Source organism: Mustela nigripes, chromosome 6 (genome assembly GCF_022355385.1).
Source record: "Mustela nigripes isolate SB6536 chromosome 6, MUSNIG.SB6536, whole genome shotgun sequence".
Taxonomy (NCBI): domain Eukaryota; kingdom Metazoa; phylum Chordata; class Mammalia; order Carnivora; family Mustelidae; genus Mustela; species Mustela nigripes.
The window spans coordinates 120,841,991-120,864,660 of NC_081562.1; the positions used below are offsets into that span (position 1 = coordinate 120,841,991).

At 43.3% G+C, this 22,670-nt stretch overlaps 1 protein-coding gene across 3 annotated transcripts in view; it reads left to right on the top strand.

Moving 5' to 3' along the window:
* MPP7 (MAGUK p55 scaffold protein 7) overlaps positions 1-22,670 on the top strand; it is a 286,825-nt gene that overhangs the window by 248,244 nt on the left and 15,911 nt on the right. For all 3 annotated transcript variants that reach the window (XM_059404113.1, XM_059404112.1, XM_059404111.1), the window contains one exon: positions 18,068-18,148. In XM_059404113.1, coding sequence (XP_059260096.1) covers positions 18,068-18,148 — 81 coding nt within the window. The remainder of the gene's footprint in view (positions 1-18,067; positions 18,149-22,670) is intronic.

Genomic DNA, 22,670 nt, shown 5'->3' on the forward strand with positions numbered 1-22,670 from the left:
TCACCTCACTTTGTTAGTGGTTGTGAACTGGGTGCAGTTTATTTTGATTTTTCCACTTATACCAGTTTTGTGCTGTGTCATGCATGTGCTGTAAGGATGGTTTTGAAATTTTTGTTTTTTGTCTTAATCTGCTGTTCAGAATTTGCACAGTGATATTTTAGGCTTGGTTTATCTGTTGTGATCAACTAATTTCTTATTTTTATAGGAAAAAATAATCCTATTTGAAATTCTTGAGCCCCTTACATTTTCTTGCCCGGGAGCAGTTGCTGGTATAATGTAATTTTAATTATTTACTCCTACCCTTACCCTTGCTGTGGCCTTTGGTGGAGTGTGGCATTCCATAGCACTGTCCAGTGACAGCCAAGGTCATTGTATATAACTGTCCTTCTTCAAAGCTCTTTTCTTTTTCCATGTGGCCTTTGCTCAGAAAATCTTTCTGCTTGTATATGGCATGGCTGAAGTATCAGGAGTTTAGTGTTCATTGCCTAGAAAAATCTCCATCTTATTATATCCTGTAAAGTGGGATTGTGCAAATGGTCATAAATGGCCTTTGGGGAAGGAAAAGGTACAATCTACTCCTGCTCTGTTCTTCGTAAGCATGTGATAGCTACACGTTTTATATTTTCTCTGGCCTTCAGTTTCTTCTTCTGAAAAACGAGGATAAGAAGACCCCCTGCTTTCCGGGTTTGTTTGAGGGCTAAATGAATGATATTTGCGAATACGTAGACCAATTCCTGGCACCTAGCAAGGTTTTAATAAAAAGTCGCTCTGCCGTCTTGTTAAAAAACAAAAGTGAACTAAGTTTTAAATATTTTACTGGCTTTATTCACTGATTCATGGGTTGGGCAGCATCCCATCTAGCAGATAGAAAGGAACTCCAAAAAGTGGTACAAAATGAAAGACTTTTACAGGCAGTGGCGATGGGAAAAGGAAGTTGCTAGAAAGACTGGATTGTCCTTGTGGCAAGGTCACTTCCGTTTAGGGGACCTCAGGGATCTGTCATCCAGGTGGTGCTGACCAGGTAATTCCAGATGGACTAGGTTAAGAGTCCAATTCTAGAGGGGGATACGTGGGTGGCTCAGTTGGTTTAGCATCTGACTCTTGGTTTCAGCTCACATCATGATCTCGGAGGTCATGGGATCAAGCTCTGTGTTGGGCCCCATGCTCAGCATGGAGTCTGCTTGAGATTCTTTTCTCTCTCCTTCTCTCTTCCCCTCTGCCCTCCCCCCATTCAGACGCATGTGCCCTCTTCCTCTTTCACAAATATGGGAAGGGAAGGAATGGGGAAGAGAAGGAAAGGAGAAAGGGGAAGGAGAAGGGAAGGAAGGAAATGTTTAAAAAAAAAAAAGAGTCCACTCCTGGAAGTAGTAGAAACTAAGTGAGGTATTATGATTGGCTTGGTGACGTGGCGTTAGCACAAGTGACTCCATCTGGGGCCTGTGGTCTCTTTTTTAAAATTTACTTCTTTTGATCAGACTCTCAGCTTAACTGGGGGATGTGATCAAACTTTAAGGCACTAGCCCCACTCCAAGCTGATGCTCTCACATTCTCAGATTTTGTTCGATCCTCTGTGTGGTAATGACAGGTTGTGACATTTTTTGCTTGAGTCTCTGTGGTATTGACAGGTCATGACTAAAGGGTCACATTTTTTCTTAAAGTTGGCCATTGTCTTTGTTTCTTTTCTGGCACTCTGATCTGAGGGAGATCATTTGCTTGTTGCTTAGTGACTGCGAACATGCATTTAACGCCTTGGAGAGAACACGGCGCACCAGGGAGAGTCCTGTGACTGTATAAGCAGGATAACTCCCGGTGTCTGGAGCGCACTTTGAGCCGTGCTCCCTAAGACACAAATCCATCAAAGTCAAAGAAGCCAAAATGTCCCTGTTGAAGGCGTCACTTCCTTGAGCCAAGAGGCTTCTTTGCTGATCCTGCATTGCTGAGTTCAGCTTCCCCAGAAGCGTCATCCGAGGGTAGCAGGTGGTGTTGGCCCCAGAACAGACACCTCCTTATTCAGCTGAAAGATGCTCGGGGCCGTGCTCTCATCAGAAGCAGGCTTGGCTGCAGAGTCTGAGAATTCCCGTTGCGCACCTGTCATTTCTGCAGATTTTGCAGTGCTTTCAGGAGTTAAGGTGGGATTCCTGATCGGGCCTCATTGGCACTCTCTCCTGAGAAACTGGTCACAGAGAGGACCAGGGGATCTCTAGCATCATGGGCAGATCAGAGTTTTTGATGACAAAATCCATCAAAACAAAGGGCTGCCCCCCTTAGCAGTGACCCGGGAGATACAGCTGATGGTGCTACTTTTCCAGGCCAGTGACGGAGTAAAAGAAAGAAAGAGAAGAAGAGAGGGTTTCATGTTTAGTCGAAGTATGAAGTCTCGATCTGGCATCTCGGGTGGAAGCAGACAATGATGTCAGCTCCCTTTCTTCATCGTTTTAATTAGACATCTCCAGCATCTGTACGAGACCAGATGTCAGGTGGAGGGTTCTCTAGCTGTGAGATATGTAAGCAGCATCCAGTGCTTTCTAGTTTCATAGCAATGTCAGTAGTCAGGAGCCTTTGGTAAGGTCCCTTCCAATGGGATTACGGAGTTGTCTTCCTCTGATGACATTTCCAGAACACCCAGTCACCAGGCTCCCCACCAAGGTCAGTTCATAATCTGAGTCATCTTTGTTGCACCATAGTTGGTAAAGGAATGCCAAAACTGAAAAATGGGCTGTGCCAGGGAACAGGGAAGGACCTGGTAGCCATCTTAGTTTTCCCATCGCCCCAACCATTCGTTGAGTTTATAACCATTGTTTGCTCGTCTTCATTTCTCTGATTCAGGAGCACACTGTTCTGTGTTATAGACATCGTGAAGGCTAACGTCTCGCAACAAGAGGTGATTTTTTTGCAGAAGCAAAGTGGACTTTGTCCACACGTGCCTCAAACTTCACAGGTTCAGTTGTGCTGCCATTCCATGAAAGTCAGCTAGGGCATTTCTCTGATACCAGGTTCCATTTTTAGTGTGGGCCTCAATTTTGATGATAGCAATTTTGCAAGGTAAAAGCATAGCAGTAAGAAGGCCTTGTATTTGTCCATTTTTGATTGGGGTCCCCGTGGACATAAGAAAACTATTCTTTTCCCATAACATCCTCAAATCATGGATGATCCCAAAGGCATACTGGCTATCTGTATGACTATGAACAGTCCTTTCGATAATGGGTGTACTTGGGTGAGGGCATGGAGCTCTGTTTGTTGGGCCAGTTTAGCTTGTGGGAGGTTTCCTCTCCCAAGGACTTCATTTTGGGTAGAAACAGTGTTTTTGTCAGCCTGGAGTTCCCTTTCTCATTTTTACAGGATGACCCATCAACGGACAAATTAGATCAGGGTTAGTCAAAGGAGGTAGCTCCTAAATCAGGATGTGTCACAAAACGGGTTGCCTCCTAGTCATGGGGCTCACCCTTGTCAGGCAGGGGTAGTAACGTGTCAGGATTAAGAACATTGCAACATTGAAGATGCAGATGGGGTGGCAAAAGCAGAAGGATCTTACAGGAAGTGAGTCTGCTTGCAGAGAAAAACAGTCCATTCAGAATGAAAACTTTAGACAACTTAGGGAGTTTGTAAATGAATGTCGTTTCCTAGGGTTGAATCTGTGGAAGCTTCTATTAACTGTAGCCTTAAGACAGTTAGCATGACCTCAGATAACCGAATCGAGTCGGGTCCTCTTAGAGGTGGTAGGTCTGTGTTCACTGTGTTCTTGAGTGGTTGTTCCCAGGGCTTGCCTACCTCTTTCATGCACAAATAAGGCGAAAAGTTTTGAATCGTTAGGTAGTCCTGGGACTGGCAATTCTTTCTGGGCTTGTTTTAGTCTTATAAAGGCCTACTTGTGTTTATCTGCCCAAGGAAGGGCTCAGGGACTGAAAGTTTAGTAAGTTCATAGACTGGGGAAATCAGTCGAGGAAAATTAGGAGCCCAGAGTCTGCAGTAGCCAGCTAGGCCTAGGAATCAGTGAAGTTGTTGCTTAGCTGTGGGCTTAGGACATTGTTGGATCAGTTTACTTCTTTTTTGGAGATAGCAGACTCCGTTAACTCCTAGATTATGGCCTCGGTAATGAACAAGATCTAGAGATGATTGTAGTTCCTTAGAGTTGTCCTTTTTCAGCTGTTGAGGCAAATAAATGGAATCTTTGATGGACACCTGTTGGGTCATTGGGCAGAGCGAGAGGTCATCTACATACTCTAGAAGGCTCAGTTTCCCAGGGAACTCTAGGGGATCTAAACCTTGCTGGAGCACTTGGGGAGAGTAAGATGGGGCCCCACTGAGCCTGTGAGAGATGACTGTCCAGGTATAGTGTTGATTGTTCCAAAGCAAGGCAAATAGATGTTAGCTCTTGGGGGTCTCCAGGGATGCTGAAGAAGGCTGAACTATAGCAGCGAACCATCTTGACTCCGTGAAGCTTGTGACAAAAAGTTGTTGGGTTTAGATCAACTGGGAAATGGGGAATAACTATCTTATTAATAATTCGCCAACCTGCCTGTCAGGTTTCCAGTCTAGCAGTCACAGGGGGTGCCTGGGGGAATGATTAGCCCTGAGTAGGGATTAAGGTCTTGTTGGTGTGAGGTCTTGCATGGCCTCAAGCTTCGTGGATATGGAGGCAGTTTTGGAAGAGGTTTACTTGTGTCTGTCTGAATTTTTATAGGCCCTGTACTCTATTCTCTCAATGTCAGTATTAGAAGTAGCCCACAGGTTCTCAGGCACCTCAGATAAATCAGGGATCTTTTGCTGGAATGGTTTCTTTTCTGTATCAGGGACAAGTTATAAGGGACATAAAAGATAAGGTTCAGATTGGTCAGGAGGTTCTAAGGTGAGGTTTCCATTGGAGGGAAAACATTAGCCCTTTCAGTTTTAGAAAGGAGATCTTTACCTAACAAGGCAACTGGTACTATATTATGTAGCAAAACAAACAAAAAATCCCACACAAACTTTTTCAGTAAAAGGTCCCAGAGTCCTCTGTACTGCAGGTTGAGCTAGAAACTCTCAATTTTTTTAGATACCCCACTACAGAAACTTCTTTTTCACTCTAAGGGATTTGTTGTCCTATGAGAGTTGGGTTTAAAGTAGAGAATTGCCCTAGTTGAATAAAAATGAGACATCGACTGCTGGCCCAGTGTTTTTAGTTTTTCTTTTAGAATATTTGTTATTTGAGAGAAAGAGAAAGCACGAGTGCACAAGTGGGGAGAAGGGGCATCGGGAGAGGGAAGAAGCAGACTCCCCACTGAGCAGGGAACCCAACATTTGTGGGACTTGATCCCAGGACCCCAGGATCATGACCTGAACTGAAGGCAGACACTTAAACAACTGAGCCACCCAGGGGCCCTGATCTAGTGTTTTGATGAGACTCCTAAGAGGGTGTAATGGCAGGTGGGGGTGGGGTGGGGGGCTGTCAGGTATTCGGGTGCCTAGCTCATAGCTTTTGTAGTTGTGAGGCTAATAACTTGGTGGACTTTTGATTTTGGTCTTGTTTCAAAGTCATCATGAGCTAGAGTCACAAGTTTAGTCAAATCAATGGCCTCCCATCCTGTTTGTCTTATTTATCAATCCACTAATCATAGAAGATTTACAAATAGGGTATAACCTAGAAGCCGTAGGAAGAGAGCTTGCACACGGGCTTAGAACCTGTCAGATTCATCTTATTGGCATGTTTGGATCATAGGCCCATCAATGTGGGCAGCAAAGACTCTAGAAATGGCTTTTAAAACATTCGTTGCTATTTTGCAATTTTTTCCTGGTCCATTATGGGAGCGTGATGAAGATCTCAAATATCATCCTTGGGGTTGTGCCATTCTGCTTCTCGTGTACATTTTCGGGCTTCATCTGGTCCCACCAGAACGTGCCCAAAGATCCGGCAGCCTGGAGTCATAGTCCGTGATGATGACACAATTCTTCAGAAAACTTCTGGGGTTTCTCCTTAAGTGTAGGAAATTCTTTAGCTGCGGACCTTACTTTGGTTTGGTTTTTGACCAAGGGGTGAAAGATGCCTGAGGAGGATCTCCTGCAGCTTTGGGGGATTTTATTTTAAAATATAATTGTGTAAGTCTCTTCAGAGTGGAAGGGCAGTTCGGATAGAGAGTTAGTAGGACATGAGTGCTGCGGTAAAGGAGGGGAGAGGGGAGCAGTAGGCCTTATGTCAGTCTGTCTGTCTTTTGTGATAGGGACCTCTGTGTCTTTAATTCTTCATTAGCCTTTTGCTATGAATTTTTCAATGAATCTATTTTGGCATCTTGAAGCCTTTTGGAAGCTTCTCCGTACCAGTTAAGATAGGTATTCCCATTCTGTTTGTTTGATTTGGGGACCTTTGCTTTCAAGCGCACTTCCTAAGTGAACAGTCTCATCCAACTGGAATGCGCCACCATAATGGCCATTGTAATTCTGGGTTGTCTTTAGTAAGAGCTGCCATTTTGTGGCTGTCTGTTGCTTCTGGGACCATAGTTCTTTAGACATAGAATAAGCAGGTGTGCTGGGATGTGGCACACTCAGCTCTTTGGAATCTCGGAATCTCACTTCTTTAGCTAAGCCATTGGGTCTCCTTGAGCCAAACTCATACCTCAGAGGGATGTGCCACTGGCTTGAGGATCGCATGGTGTTTTTACAGCATCCCTCCCTGTGCAAGAAATTTTCTTGAGGTTTACAGGTGACCTGGGTCAGTCTAACCTATTCCATGACCATCTTATCCTAACCTGAGAGTCTCAGAGTTAGGTGTTGAACACGCTAACAGCTATTAAGTACTGATCCGTGTCCACCACCAAGTCTGTGGTTTTTTGGCTTCTAAGAAACCAGCCAGACAAGGATGCGCATGTTACTGCACCAGCAGTAGGCAAAGAGATGTGATGACAGACGGGCCAGAAAAAGAAGAGGCTTAGTTGTACCCACCAGCCATTCCCAAGGTGGAAATGTGGAAGAACCAGCAGACCCCAGCAGCGGGAGACTAGATTAAATACAGGCTAGGACTAGAGTTTGGGGCAGAACCATCTGCCAGACCTAGCTAACCCACTAAGTCTTGGATTGGAAAGCCAATTAGATCAGGAGTTTGATGCAAAGAGAACGGAGCCCAGAACCGGGGGGAGCTTACCCATGGCCCTCAAAAACCACGAGAGAAACAGAGAACTTGAAGGGTTCACAGATCTCCCCAGATACCTGTGTTTCTCATCATCTCCAGAGGTGTCAGAAGTTTCCTTCAGAGCCTACCATTGCCACAAAATCTGTTAAATAACAAAATACAATGAGTAAATCTTTAAGATCTTACTGACTTCATTCAGTGATTCCGTGCATTGGACAGCATCCCATCTAGGTGACAGAACTCCAAAGAGCTGCACAAAATGGAAGACCTCTATAGGCAGCAGGAGCAAAACAAGTTGCTAGAAAAGTGTGGATTGTTTCAAGCATGGTCACCTTCCTTTGGGGGATGGCAGGGGTCTCTCAGACAGATTACCTTCTGGTGCTGAGCAGGTCATCCTACATTGACTGGTTTAAGAGTCCACTCCTGGGAGAGGTTGCAGCTGATTAGGTCAGGTATTAAGTCTGGATCTGACGATGTGGGCTTAGCAAAAGTGACTCCATTTGGGGTCTTTGTCTCTTTTCAACATTGTTAACTAAAAATACTAACAAGAGAAACATGAAATATTCACATATGGGTGGGCTTCTGCTTATTTTTTCAGTCTCTGAAACACGTAGAAGCTAAACTAGATGGTTCAGCAGTTTATCATCTACAAGAGGTAACCAAGCAGTGGATTCAAATTTTAGAAATTTTGGGTTGTTCCTGACTTAACTGTTAACTGGTCATGATGTTAGAAATCCTATGCTAAGGAAGCAGTGCCTTGGCTCCCACATGTGTGCGAAGATGGAAGGGGTAGAGTGTAAGCAGCCTGGTCCTTCTCAAGCCTCGTTTGTTTTTCTCACTGTTTTCAAAGCCATTGGGAATAATGGTATTTGCCTTGAAACTGTAAGGTAAATATTGCTAAAGCGCTGCACAGTATTATTTGCTCTGCATTCTTACCGTAACATTGCACGCTTTTTATCCTTGGACTTAACGTTCAAGAAATTAAAACAGGCCAAGCTGTTAACTTAGCAAAACTTTGACGATTGTGAACTTCGAGCCTTGCTCACAAGTATTTAATTTTTTCTCTTCAATTTTTAAAGGTACTCTTCCAAAGCCACATTTCTGCCACCAAAAAATAGTGTAGTGACATTTTCTGTTCTACTCCTTTCTGCATTTAAAAGTATTTTCCCAAAAGTATGTTAAAACCAAATGTCAGGCACTTAGTACGTTTTTCTGCATAAATTTTATCTTTAGTGAGACCTGACTTTTTAAAAAGGAAAGTAATGAAGCCAAATAATGTGTCTGTGTGTTTGTAGGGGAGGGAGTGGAGAGAAAGCTTTGGTGTTTAAAGACCTACTAAAACACTTCACAGCTTAAGCCAATAGAAGAGCAAAATTCATCATGTGCATATTCAGACAATTTGTGACTTGTTCTGTCTGGTTATGAGGCATAAGAGGAAACTAATAATAAATCTTTCTATATATTTCACATTTCCAGCTCGAGCATTAAGTACGATTCTGCCCTCGGTGGTGCCGAATCTCATATGCTGTCTGAAGACTGCTTTGTAGAGTCGGTCTGGGTAAACAGACCTTTGTGAGACTGTCATCATTTTTCCATAAAACGATGGCAGAACAAAAAGTCTTGCACATAAAGCAGAGAGACAAGCCCTCAGAATGGAATATAAATGTTAATATGTTTATTAAAATTCTCATAACTTTGGGTGAACTTTGATTGGAGGCTTGTAGGAATTAGAGTCTGTGCTAGAGGATTTTATATAGACAACTGTAAACCCAAAAGTCATAATTGGATTTATGAACGTGTGCTGGATTTAAAATTATAATCCTTGTATACAGGAGGTTAAAAATGATCTTTATTAGAATCACAGTTGGCTTTTTTATGCCACTGGCGTATCTTAAATGTTTATACTTGGGCTTAATTTCTGGGCATAAACCACAATTAAGTTCATTCAGCTGATTTTTATGGCACGCAAACCGTGGCCAGGCACTGTCCTAGGCACATGGGTCCCTTCGCACACAACACGAGTGTTTCTGCCCTTGTGGTGTTTACCTTCTAATGGGAGGACATAGAAAAACAGATTTAATATAAATTAGTAATATAAAGTCAGTCGTACAGTTCTCGAGGGTGGTAAATGCTGTGAAAGACAGGAACAGCAGGGCAGATTCAGAGGAATCAGGATTTCGAATCAGATTGTGGTAGCGTTGGTGAAAAGGTCACATTTTTGAACAGACTCTGAAGAAAGTTACCCGTATTCTCTCCTCCTTAGCTTCAGAAAACTCAGGAATGGGTTTATTTTGACCTTTTCATTTTTTTGACTTGTCATGCCCCTGAAATAGAGGGGAGATGAGAATTTGAGTCAGTCTGTGGAAGTCTGGTGTCCGTAGCTACTTTGGAAAAAATGATGCTCTGTGAGCAAGCTTCCCACCCTTTTTTCCTTTTTCCTTTTTTTTGACATTTGCATACAAGCTGATGCTTCATTAATAGGATTTTTCTTCCATTAGGAAAGCAACAGCCCTGAACTCTGGTAGGTCTTGTTGCAAACTGCTAAGTTGCTATCTTTTCTATACAGTTTGATTTCAAGGGAACTTTAAATTTAGTTTTATAAACAAATTTGTCACTCTCCAGCACAAAATCCAGCCACCCACTATTGTGATCATAGTAAGATTGTGAGTCAAATATAATAGCATGGTGGTTTTTATTTTATGCCTAGAGCAACTAAAATAGTAGTGCTACAATAGGATAAGTAGGCTTTTTATAACGTGTCAGAGCTGAAGGATACCTAGAGATTTCATTTGATTTGTCTTGTAATAAATCAAGTGAGTAAGTGTGTTTTTTCAGGTAACAGAAGCTGTTTGGATATTGAGTGCAGACTCCAGCAATTTTGATATTTTTCTCTGGATAGTAAGAGGAACAAGTCTGGCCAATACTATAAAAGTGTCTGGGGGAAAATGTGGAAGAATTTTCATGTTAAGCAGGACAGGCCCACTGGAGGTAAACACATAGTAAAAACCGCATCCATGCGAGGAACTTTCACAAAGTACACCATTTTTATGTCTGTGTCAGGATGTACAAAGATCATGAGCAAAAGCGAATAGTACTCGGTCAGAGCCATAGATTTCTCTCCCGTATGTAACTGAATGCTGCCCAGAAAGCCAAACAAGAATGGGTTTTATTAAATGTGTTCTGTTACATGAATGCGTCGTGTGTTAAGACTAATTTGGCCAATCTCCTCTACCTGTATCTACCTCTTTCGGAGAAGCTTCTTTGGTAACTGATGAGTAGCACAGTAATCTTTGGCACGATTGTCCTTTCCTGTGGAAGGTACCACTCATCTATATTTACATTATTAAATTCATTTTGATCCTTATCAGGCTTAACCAAAAAATACAACTAAACACTGTGCAGGACATTTACAAATAAAACTCACTTTACTATAGTTTTTTTGGGTTTTTTTTTTTTTTGAAGACTACATGAGTGTCTTCAAAAAAAAAAAAACACATTTCCGGGGCGCCTGGGTGGCTCAGTCAGTTAAACGTCTAACTCTTGATTTCAGCTCAGGTCATGCTATCAGGGTTCCGAGGTTGAGCCCCACGTCAGGCTCCGTGCTGGGCGTGCAGCCTGCCTCCAGTTCTCCCTTCTCTCTCTGCCCCACTCAGGGGTTTTCTCTGTTTTTCTCTCTTTCAGAAATAAATAAAATATATCACATTTCATTGACTTCAATCAGATAATTTTCACAGTAGCAGGACATTGTTGCTCTGGTAGGTATTCACTCAGGGTCTGTACTAACATAAATAAGTAGACGGTTGAAACTTCAAGTACAATGCCACAGAGTATGTCCATAAATTTCTTTTTTCTTCTTTTTTCTTTTCTTTTTTTTTTTTGTATGAGAATACTATGCCCATATTTTCGAGCATTCTTTCCCTGTACCTACAGTTTCAGACTGCTGCTGTGGGCACTGGTTTTCTTTCTTCAGTGCTTTTTCCACTCATTTCAGTTATTTTTATTTTTAATTGTATATGTCTGTTTCAGATTCAGAAAGCAGATTTTTTTGGAGGGAGCGTGTCTATAGAACGAGAAACTTCTGTGCGTCAACTGTATGAATTAAGTTTTAAAATATATTGTGCTAGCATAGCAGTAAAAACCTATTTCTTGTTTTCCATCCCTCAAGATTGTTATGAAATGGAATAAAAAGAAGAAAATCTGAAAATACAACCGTGAAAACATTCAGTGTCTTAGAATTACATGGATAATGTGTCAGTAATGTCAACGGAGGTAGAGGTCATTTGGGGCAAAGGCGTTTATGTGTTAATTCTCCTCTGTACATAAACAAATTTGCATATAGATTTTTAAAAAATCTTCTTTTTAAGATCAAAATCTTTTTAAGATAAAAAATCTTTTTTTAAAGATAAAAATGAAGGCATTTTTGCATTTAGTTTAATGTGAATATTTCCTTACGTGTAAAGTTTTTTTTTTTGTAATTTTTTATTTTTTATAAACATATATTTTTATCTCCAGGGGTACAGGTCTGTGAATCCTTACGTGTAAAGTTTTAAACAGAAACTTTAACAGCATCACTATTGACTCCCTAAATGGACTGTATTTCTTTGGCTGAAATGAACGAACCTTTATATAATATCACACACAACACATTTGCTTACTTTCAGGAAATGTTACTAATGAAATGTACAAAAGCTTTTAAAAAATATGCTTTCCTAGTTATCTTAATTATCTAATTGGTACAGTTTTTACAAGAACATCAACTAATGGGAATTAATGGCTTTTTTCTTTCTGGAATTTGCACACAAAGTTGATTTTATAAATTCTTATGGAATTAAAAAAAAAGAAATCTACTTATTTACGTGTTTTGGTTTGAATAGAAACATGCTTCTGTGTTACTTTCAAGCTAGCAAAACATTAATTTTAGTTCACTGCCTGAATTTCAAATTAATGAACTCAAAAATGTTTTTTTAAGGTGCCTTTTTTTTTTTTTTTTGGCTTTGACTTACCTATCATCATTGTATTTGATTTCCTTTGCCCCGAATCTAGAATGCTGGCACGCACGCTGTGTGTATGTCTGCCAGGCCTAGCATATGTTGTCTTCAGTCAGTTCCATATCGGCTTTTCCGAGGTTCTGCACAGAACGAGCTTGGAGATCCCCAGATCTGACTTCCACTTTTGTAGCTGCAATCTCTCTGTAATCCACGAGCACAGGTTGTCCTTACTGTCCAAGGTGTGGGGTGGCTTGGAAACGGGGTGAAGGACTGAAGCCACAGGTCATAGGCAACATCAGACAGTTCCTGGACATTCTTTGGATAAAAGGCAGGATGGGAAGAACTCAGACCTTTTTGAGTCCAACAAGGCTTTTGAACACGCCCTGAGGCACACTTCAGATGTGTGTAACCTTAGGGAAATTCCTTCACCTCTCATGGTCCGTTTTCTCGTCTGTAAGATGAGGACGGAGCTGTCTTCCTCGCAGGGATCTTTAGAGAATTAGTGATGGTTTATGTTAACCTTGTAGTGCACGTCTGCCGCATGGAAACCTTGGTGTGTCGTCATTTCTCTTTTTCCAAAGCCTATTGTCTGTGATTTAAATATGTGCTATTTAGATTATCATCTTTCTCTTTAAGTATTAACAAGCACAACTGAAAACAACTTAAATACATACGTGTGTGTACTTCACCAGTTGTGGCAACAGCTGCTGTATGGAAGCGAGTCTCTCCCCTTGCAGAAGGAGCCTCACTCAGTCTGCATCCCGAAAGTGGCCCGCGGTGTGAACGGACCCTGTATCCTAAACCCAGAGCAGCCACCCGAAAGGGCCGTGAACTTGCACCTATTCACAGGAGAGCAAGGGTATGAGCGAGGTGGTGATCTTAAGATTAAGATCCAAAAAGAACAATTCTAGAACTTCACCAGTGTGGATGACAGAATTGGTCCAAGAGCTTGTCAGGGAAAATGCTGTTTGGAGGCGCTCAGGATAACTTTGTAGTAAGAAATGGAAACTGCATTGCGGCCTGGGTGGCTCAGGAGGTGAGGCGGCTGCCTTCAGCCCAGGTCAGGATCCCAGTTTTCTGGGACTGAGTCCCGCATCGGGCTCCCTGCTCAGCCCAATGAGGGGAGTCTGCTGCCTCCTCTGCCTGCTGCTTCCCCTGCTTGTGCTTTGTCTCACACTCTGTCTCTGACAAATAAATAAAATCTAAAAAAAAAAAAAAAAAAAATAATGGAAACCGTATCCCTATTTTAACCCTTTTTGTAAGAAAACTCCCACCTTTGAAGATGATGACCTCAAAGCTAGTAAAAATTTTTCAGACAAAATCTTTTGCCACTGAACATTCTTGGCGTACCCCATGAGTGTGCAGTGAAGCAAACTCACTCCACAGAGAGATCATATAAAGGGGTAAAACTGAATACAGTCAGAATGTCAGGGTATCCTGTTAGAGACAGCATACGGCCCCCTCCCCCAATTCAAACACACCTAGTTTTTTCTTCCAGAGTTAAAATAAATCATTGTGTTTTTTGGCATTGGGTAGTAGAAGAATGAAAAAAAGAAAACAAAAAAAAAAAGCTAGACTCTCACTCAGCAAGTATCTTGCACTCTGGGAAGCACTCCAGAGCCGAGACCTGCTAAAAAAAAAAAAAAATAAGGAAATTCATGTCACGCTTTTAGACCTGGGTGCTGGGACTGGAAGTGGGCACGGCAGGCCCGGACATGCTCTTTAAGTTTGAGTGTTTTATTCGCTTCTGTCTTTTTCTTCGCGTGTGTATAACGGAGTCTGCATCTGTACAGAGCACACAGCTCCATTTGTAATTCTTGTTTTTCTTTTTCGTTTTCTATTGAAGAGTAAGTTGGAGCACTTTAAATATTTGTGGTACCTTCAGAGTAGATCAGATACATGCACCCCATAGGGTGCCTGGCATTTCGCCGTTGGTCAAGGCTACGTCGCTTCCCTCCCCTCTCCCTGAGATCTCGTTTCTCCTCGTGGTCCCGAGTCGTGCCTTGCCGTGTCTGCACTCACAAGGCACGCTCGCCTTGGCCCCTCTGTTACGCTGCAGGCCTTCTCAGACGTGGGCGGTAGATTCCCTTCCCTGAAACGTGCTGGTCCACAGCCGAATCATCACCATCCCCGCTGCTTCTCTGTCCTTTAAGATCCCGAGAGCCAAGTTCAAATGAAAGCTCCACCAAATCCTCTTAGGGACCAAGAGCACAGTCCCTCAGCATCATGTCCAGACTTTCTAGATGCAGATGCCGTTAAGTACGTGCAGCTCCCATGCCTTCGGTCATTCAGCAGATAGTTTTACCTCCAGAACAGTACAATTACTGAGTGTAATTGAAATGAATAAAACTAACTAACGAGTGCCTGCCCTTTACCAGCTGGTGAACAAGCAGGTGACGGCCCTGCTTCCACAGAGCTCCAGTCTGTCGGAGGACAGAGACAGGTAAACAGAGCATAGTGTGATTGGTACTTTGAATTGGGAGCAAAGGGAACGCATGAACTTGGTACTAAACTCATCTTTAAAGCATTAGAGCAGATTCCCTAAAATGTACCTAAGCTGAAACAACAAACATGAATTAGCACATGTAGAGGCACCGGGGGCACCGGGGGCGGCGGGGGGGTGGGGGCTCAGTCGGTTAAGCATCCGGTTCTTGGTTTCGCCTCAGATCGTGATCTCAGGGTGATGAGATCAATCCCAGAGAATTAGCAATGGTTTGTGTTAACCTTGTAATGCGTGTCTGCTGCATGGAAACCGTGGTGTGTCAGATAACTGCTATTTGACTCTGTAGGCACTAGAGGCAGAATGTGAGATGCCCGTGACAAGTGGCAGAAGCCAGACCCAGGGTGGCAGGGACAGGAGGGAGCAGTGGCTGAGGGACATCTTAAGGGGAAGGGAAGTTTGTTGTTGTTTTAAGGTAGGAGAGAATTTATTCGTTTAAAATGCTGATAGAAATGAGCCAGCTATAAAAGGTAAAGATTCAGGAAGACTGATCTCCGAGAGAAGGCGTAAGAGACTATGACTGCAGAGAAGCATCTAGATGATGGTCTAGATGGGTTTAGATATAGAAGTTTCTAGAAAGGACTTCGAAGACCTTTCTACTTGCTGGCCTCTGTGTTCTCTGGAGTGGATGAGGTGGTGATGGTGTGACACTACAAGTTGCACTCATTCCACGGATTTTTATTGAGGCTTGCCTTCTGGGGATGTAAGTGACATAATAGGATTCCTGCCCTCATGGCGCCTCTGTCTAGTGGGAAAGACAGGCCATGAAGCAGTGTATTACCCAGTTGTTGAATTGCGACTTGTAAGATAGGAAGATGTATGGGTGGCTCTGAAAACCTAAAAATGAGAAACAAGGTTGACAGGGTCAGGGCAGTTTTTTAGACTTGATTGAGGAAGATGTGTTTGAGCCAAGCTCTGACATAGCAGAACTCACTGAGACTCCAGATGAAGGAGGGAACTTGGGCAAATGCTTTAAGGCAGGAGGACAACGCAAGGACCAGGTCATGTGGAGCCTGGGTAACCACGGGACAATTTTAATTTTTTTCAGAAGAGCCTCTGGAAACTACGTTTCCAAGAATGTTAAGCAAGGGAGCAACAGGATCAGGAGAGCTCCTTAGAAGGCCCTCTGGCTGCTGGTGATGGGGGGTGGAAGTGGCTCGTGAGCAGGTGTGGGGAAGCTGAGGAGGCCGGCAGCCTGCAAGGGTCGTCACGTGGATGCTGAGTCACCCAAGGCCATGGCAGGAATTGAAGTACAGAGAATGACAAGAGCCGGGGCTCATGTCTCAGAACAATGACTTTTGACAGGGGCAGCGCTGCCTACTGGGAAGCATATGGGCATTGACTCTGTTTTAAAGTCCAAATGGCTGAGGGGGCCAGGAATGTAGACACGCCATTTCTGCATCCCACATACTCTCTCTTAAATGTTTGTAATAGACATTCTGAGACCAAACAGTTCAGCGTAGGCTGAAGACAAGAGGTCTGCCAGCTGGGACAGCGAAGCATTGTCTCATCCCCTATATTTTTATACTATACTTCCATCTAAAGTGAGGGCCATTTGCAAAAGTATCATTTTCTTCACTTCGATAGTCTTGACCTGTTATCTCTTTCAGTGGAGGCTGTTTCCCCCTGCCTTTACCGTATTCCAGAAGGTTTCCCTTGTCCTTCCTGTCCATTTGCTGAGGTTTATTCTCCTACTTTCCTGCACCTTTGGGCTTCCGTTTTCAGGTACTTCCTCATCAGGATGGTTCCTGAGCTTAATACTCTCAAATCCAGCCTTAGTATGGGGGGGTGCGAACATCTGATGTCATTAGGTTTTCTAGTCATGTCCAAGGATTTACATGTTGAAGTACATACTGCTTTGTTATAAGTACTTTTTTTTATCTTTCACGTATTACAGTGAGGTTATTTTATTAATGTGGAGGGCTCGTGTGTGACATTAGCTCTGAATTCCATCTCAGGGCATCAATGGGATATTCCAGAGTATTCGCTGTAAAAAGGGACAGCGGAGTGCCAGGGTTGGTACTCGGCAGCAGTTCCTGGAAAGATGGAAGGTGTTAGTGAGTGACCAGAAAGGGGGACAGGGACAGTCCTAAAAGTGTCAGTAAAGCAAGGAAAGCATAGCCTCACTGTCCGTTCATCTTCACTCACACGTTTCCTCCACCCAGGAGGCCCCCAGTCTCTTCTCCGGCCACCCGTCTGCTCCTCATTGTCCAGAACAAAAGCCTTGTTCTTCTCAAAGCCCAGAAGAGGAAGTAGGCGAGGGAATGAACACGAAGGCCTGGGTTCATGGATTCCCTGAGAGAGGGGGAGTGATTACTTCCAAGATTAGCATGAAGTCGAATCAAGGTTCAAAGATGTTAACTTCGTCGGTGGTGTAGCTCCCAGGGCTGCCGGAACGACATACCCCAGCTGGGGTGGCCTGTCCGCGCCGGGAATTGACTTGTCACTGTCCTGGAGGATGGGCACTTGACGGTCAAGGAGCCAGCACGGCCGCACGAGGACCCTTGGCCAGGTCACACACAGCTGGGGGTCCCCACGTGCCGGAAGCTCTTCCACAAGTGCACCGAGCCCTTCCCGGGGGCTCCACCCTCGCGGCCTAGGCTCCCGCGGAAAGACCCGTCTTCCACGGCTGGGGCTGGGGCACTGGGCTTGTGAATTGTGACTTGTGAATTGGGGGTGGGGGACACACATTCAGACCCGGGCAGCTGGGGGTGGGGGGGGGGGGCTCTGACCCAGGCCGTCGGGGCCGCAGCCTGCCTTCTGCCCAGCGCCCGCACCGTAAATGGGCCCTGATGGCAGAGTTGTGAGACACCGTTCGGGGCTTGTGACTTTCTGGCTTGTTTGGGACCCTCCCAGAAACCGCTTTTGTTTCGCCCTGCCTCTCATCGTCGTTTTGTGTGATGCTTTCCACCCAGTGACCGCCTTTGGAGGCAGGGTTCACCGTGGTCCGCCGCAGCAGCCGCAGTACCTCGTCGGGTGCTGAGGGACACCTGCGGCCCGCGCGGAGGGACCCCCTGCAGGTCCAGGGTCCGGGAGTTACCTTGACCGACGTACACGTGGCGGACGGTTTTGCAAATTTAAAGCGCATCATCAAATGAAGTTAACATTCCAAGATGTTCTTTTATTAAGCTCTAAAAACATCCGGGATGGAAAGAGCTGGTGCCCAGACCCCGCACCTGGACGTCTTCGGGCGCACACACCTTTTTAGGATCTTCTGGTTGATAGATTCGGTTGTGCTTATGTTTCACCGAAAACATCAGTATTTCTCACCTTTGTAATGGAAAGGCAGGGATTTAAATGTTCATAGTAAAAAAGCAACAGAAGACCTAGCTTTTCCGTAGGCCCGACTGAACCCGAGATGCTCTCCACGTGGGATGCCCAGTGGGATCCGTGTTCTCTGTCTCCCGGACCCGGGTGGATTATGGACGTGTTCTTACGGTGTTTTGTTTCGTAACGCGTCGGTATTCTCCTGCTTTTCAGGTCCCGTGGGAGTAGGTCTGAATGAACTGAAACGAAAGCTGCTCATCAGCGACACCCAGCACTACGGAGTGACCGTGCCCCGTAAGTCCCCTGCGCCCGCGGTAGCGATCGCTCGCCACGATGGAGCGTGGGTGGGCCCCCCCCACCCCCCCCGGCGGCTCCCGGCCTTGAGCCTCCGGACGACCGGCAGCCACAGCAAGTGGGCGGTGACTCTCTCCGCCTTTGAGAGTGGAGGAAACTGAGGCACGGAGTGAAGGGGTTGCCCCAGAATGCAGAGACCGTTGGCAGGACATTTGTTAAATCACAGCTTCTCTAACTCTCAGTTTTTAATGGTGAATTTTAATACGCATATGACACTAAATTAGTATTTACAAATTTTCTCCTAAATAAAAGCCTGACTCTTTGACTTCCTAAAATAAGTGCTAATGTTTTCCAGAGGTTTTCACCAGGTTTAAGATCAGAAGGCCCAAACCACAGAGAGCCAAAGGAGGCCTCTTCTAATAGAAGCCTTTCTTAATTACTTTTTATATGTAGTAATTGGCAGATGGTGTTAAATGGGCCTTTCATGGCCATATAATCCAAATATGGTGGGTTTCTTTTCAGTATACAGAATTAGATCTATTTTTATAAAAGAAGTTTTCATAGGCTTTCTTACAAGTGAAATGTGATGCTGGAAGCATTTTGATCTCCAGAATAAATGCCATTTGACTACTTAATATGTTGATGTTAGAAAGCCGTCTAAAAGGCTAAAATTGAAATGTTGGCTTTTTCAAGTGGTTTTGGTACTGTTAAAAACAAAACAAAAAACACAACTGTTTGTGTATGGCCCTGAGCAGTGTTCTCTAGTTTTGAAAGAGTTCAACTTTATTTTAAAATTATAGTTTTCTATTACCTCAAGTTACTCCTTGTTACTGCATTTTTCCAAATTATTGTTTATAGTCATTTTCAGCCATACGTTACAGGGCCGTTGGTTTCCACCAACAGAGATGAAAGGAAAGGAAAAATGTGGAGATGTGGAATTAAACAGTGGTTTTTTTCCCCGTTTTTTTTTTTTTTTCTTTAACTTTAATTATTCTCCTCTCTTGCAAAAGCTGACTCGCAATATACAGGTAATTCGCGAATTTTACAAAACAATTGTCTGTCTTACTGGGAAGCAGTTACAAAGCACCTGGCAGGTGAAGAAACACTACAAAGGGGAAAAAATGCATGTATGAATTTCCTGCCGTGTATTCATCTCCTTTATCTGCCTTGATTTATTTCATTGTCCCAACCACGGGGGCGACGTCCACCTGCCATAGAGGAGGGAAGCAGGGAGAAAGGGTATGGGACTTACTCAGAGCTGTCCTTGTCATACTCGCACCCACCATGACTGCACTTCTCACGTCCCTCCTCCAAGACTACACTACACAGTCTTTTCCAACTACGCATGTTCTTTATTGTCGCACAGTCCGTCATGAACATCGATTTATTTGGAAGTTGATAAATACCAATAAGACTGTCCCTCAGACATAAGCCTTTATGATAGTTTTGGTGTTATTCAAGGACCTAGGGCAGCGTACTTGGGCCTCGACCTATCCAACACTTGCCTCTGAGGTTGTTATAGAAATTGATAATATCCAGAAAAGTTCTGGGCCTGGGACTCTCCAACGAAATCCCCGAAGGAGTCATTTTCCACTCAGATTCACTTTTAAACAGGTGTTAATGTCAGAGGATCCCCACAGAGCTGTGTTTTCCAGACTCGCCTGATGATAAAAATCTCTGGGGCTTCTTAGGAAAAGATTCCAAGGCCTTTCCAAAGACATCCTCCTTCAAGAAACCTGACAGAATGCCTGAAAATCTATTTTATGTATCCCCAGTGACTCATAACCCGAGACATTTTTGGAAAATAACAGCCATAGCATCAACTCAGGATGATTCCATTAATTATAGAAGAATATATTTTAAGAACGGTGTTGGAATTTTAGATTGTTTTGCTTTTTAAAATACTCCAGGTGATTCTTTATTATCTAGAGAAAAATTACTGCTTTGATTCCTCCACCAGTATTCTGTTCCATGTTTAGCTATCAGTCTTTCCCCCAAATGCACTAAATCTCCACCAGAATGGGGAAGTTGGAAACAGTGGAGCGCAGTGGAACTCTCACACACTGCGGGAGGAGGTGTGAATTAATGTCACACACTCTGGAAAACTAAGCATCTACCACGTATTCGCTAAGGCTGAGCCAACATCTACCCCACGACCCCGTGATTCTACTCCTGTCCGCAGCCGATAGTCATAGAAACCCTGTTCGCAACAGCCCCACGCTGGAAAGGACCCAGTGCCTAGCAGCAGTGGATGGGTAGGGGCGTGATGGCAAATTTTTCAGGGAGTGGAGGAGACACAGAGATATGCCCATGGCCCTGTGGTTGCCAGCTCCACACGAGCAGGGCTAACATGTGCTCCCAGAAACCAGAGACTGGTTCAGGAGCGGGACCATGTGCCGAGGGGCGGCTTACGCAGGTGTGTTCCATCTGTGAAAACTCACCACACTTAGGTGTGAACTTTTCCGTGTATCTCACTTCAGGATTTTGAGTGTTAAAAGAACTACTTGGTACTTTAGTTCGCTGTGCTTTGCTCATGTCGATGGGCTGGTCTCGACTGCACCGCCATTAGGGAAGATGAACATCTTTCTTTTTCGGAGAAAGCTGACTGATGGTTACATGGGATCTTCTCTGGCTGTTTTTGCAACTTACTGTGACTCTATAATCACTGCAATTTAAAAAAATTATTTAAAGGGAAGCTAAGTGAGGTAAATACTGCCTCTTTGGGGCTAAAATGGCAGAACAATTTTATGATCTTTACGAAATATCTATGTTGCCACGTTACACATTCCAAGTCACTTTAAAAAAACGTGCTGGCCGAGGTCTCTTTGCTGCTGCTTCGCTTCTCTGGCAACTTTCATCCTCGATGAGCAGCATCAACACTGTTTTAAAGCTTTAGTTTATCATCAAAAAATTTAAGTGACTATTAATATAACCGGCCTTCAAAAGGCTGTCTCAGTAAATTAAAATAAAGTACTTAGCAGAAAGTACTGCAGTAGATGTCAAAGACTTGATAGATTCCAAAGTCTTTCTGGTCTGGAATTTGGGCACTCATAGCCGACCACACCTGTTAATCACTTTGTGGTTTCTCATGAAGGCATATATCACAGTTATATGTTTTCATAGGTTCAAGGAACTCATGTTCTGTAACACTTCTTTGTCCATAGAAAAACCTCAGTTGAGATTTCTAAAATATATATATAAAAATGAAGGTACCAATTTAAAACCATTTTTTTTTCTTATCTCACCATGGAAGTTATTTGGGAATTTTTGTTAGAAGCAGAGGAAGAGGGCGGAGTTTGGAGTGTGTCTCATATTTGCTGGATGTTTGTCTTACACTGTAGACATAGTGGGTACTCGGTGAACCACAGGGAGATCGTGGCCTGCATTGTGGTTAATATGTCCATCTTTCCTTTTGAGTTCCCTTCTCTTGAGAATTCTCAGGTCCCTTATTCAGGATTCCTCACTGAGAATGAGTTTGTGAGATTCCTGTGGACCCTCACTGCAGTTAACACTAAAATTTTTCAATGGTAGAGTACGCCAGGCCTGGATAATTTGGGGTGTTCGTGATAAAGCAAACACTCTGTAGATATGTTTTCTTTTAAATGTGTTTAGCAGTGCCATAAATGTCTTGTCCACTTGATGTAGTTCTACTTTTAACCCTCCCTAGGGGACTCTGTATGTCAGGGCGGTGATCCTTAAAACTGTGGACTGCATTTTCAGAGTGTTGTGCCATTACAGTCGAATAAAGGTTTTTTCCTCAGTTGAACCTTTTCTCAGTTCATCAGAGACCAATTAATGCACATAAAATTCTCAGTTTTGATTTTCAACAGTACATTTTTATGAAGCTTACTATTTGCTAAAGGAACACCAGTACACAAAAATGAAGCTGTTAGAGAAGTAATAAGTGAATATTAACCCTAAATTCCAAAGCAGGGCATCATACTAATTTTAATATCATTCAAACTCTTGGGTGTGTATTATGTTTTATACACTTAATAGAGTCTATTTCTGTTGTGGAATTCATACTTGGCTTTTATGATAGAATTAAATTTATTAGTATTTCATGCTATTCCTGCAAAAGGTATGACACTTCATAAAAAAATAATATAATTTCTTGGTGTTTTACCAGCAGAAATATGAAAAACTGTTTCAGGAGATCTGAATGTTGTATTAAAATATGCTTGGTAACTAAATAGAAGTCAGTTAAATTTTGGATATAATTTAATCAGGTTTTATAAAATAAATACTTCTTGTATTGAGTTTTTTCCCACTTACCTCAGTTTTCCTTTTCTATGTTATTAACATTTAATTGAAATAAATAAGCTACACATATTTAAAAGGTATAATTAGGTTGATTTTAATATACATAGATACATATGAAATCACCACAATCAACATAATGAACATTTCCATTTCTTAAAAAAAATTTCCCCATGCCTTTTGTAATCCATCCTTCTACCCCTGGCTTCAGGCAACCATGAATCTACACTCTGAAACTATAGATTTGACTCCTCTAGCACTT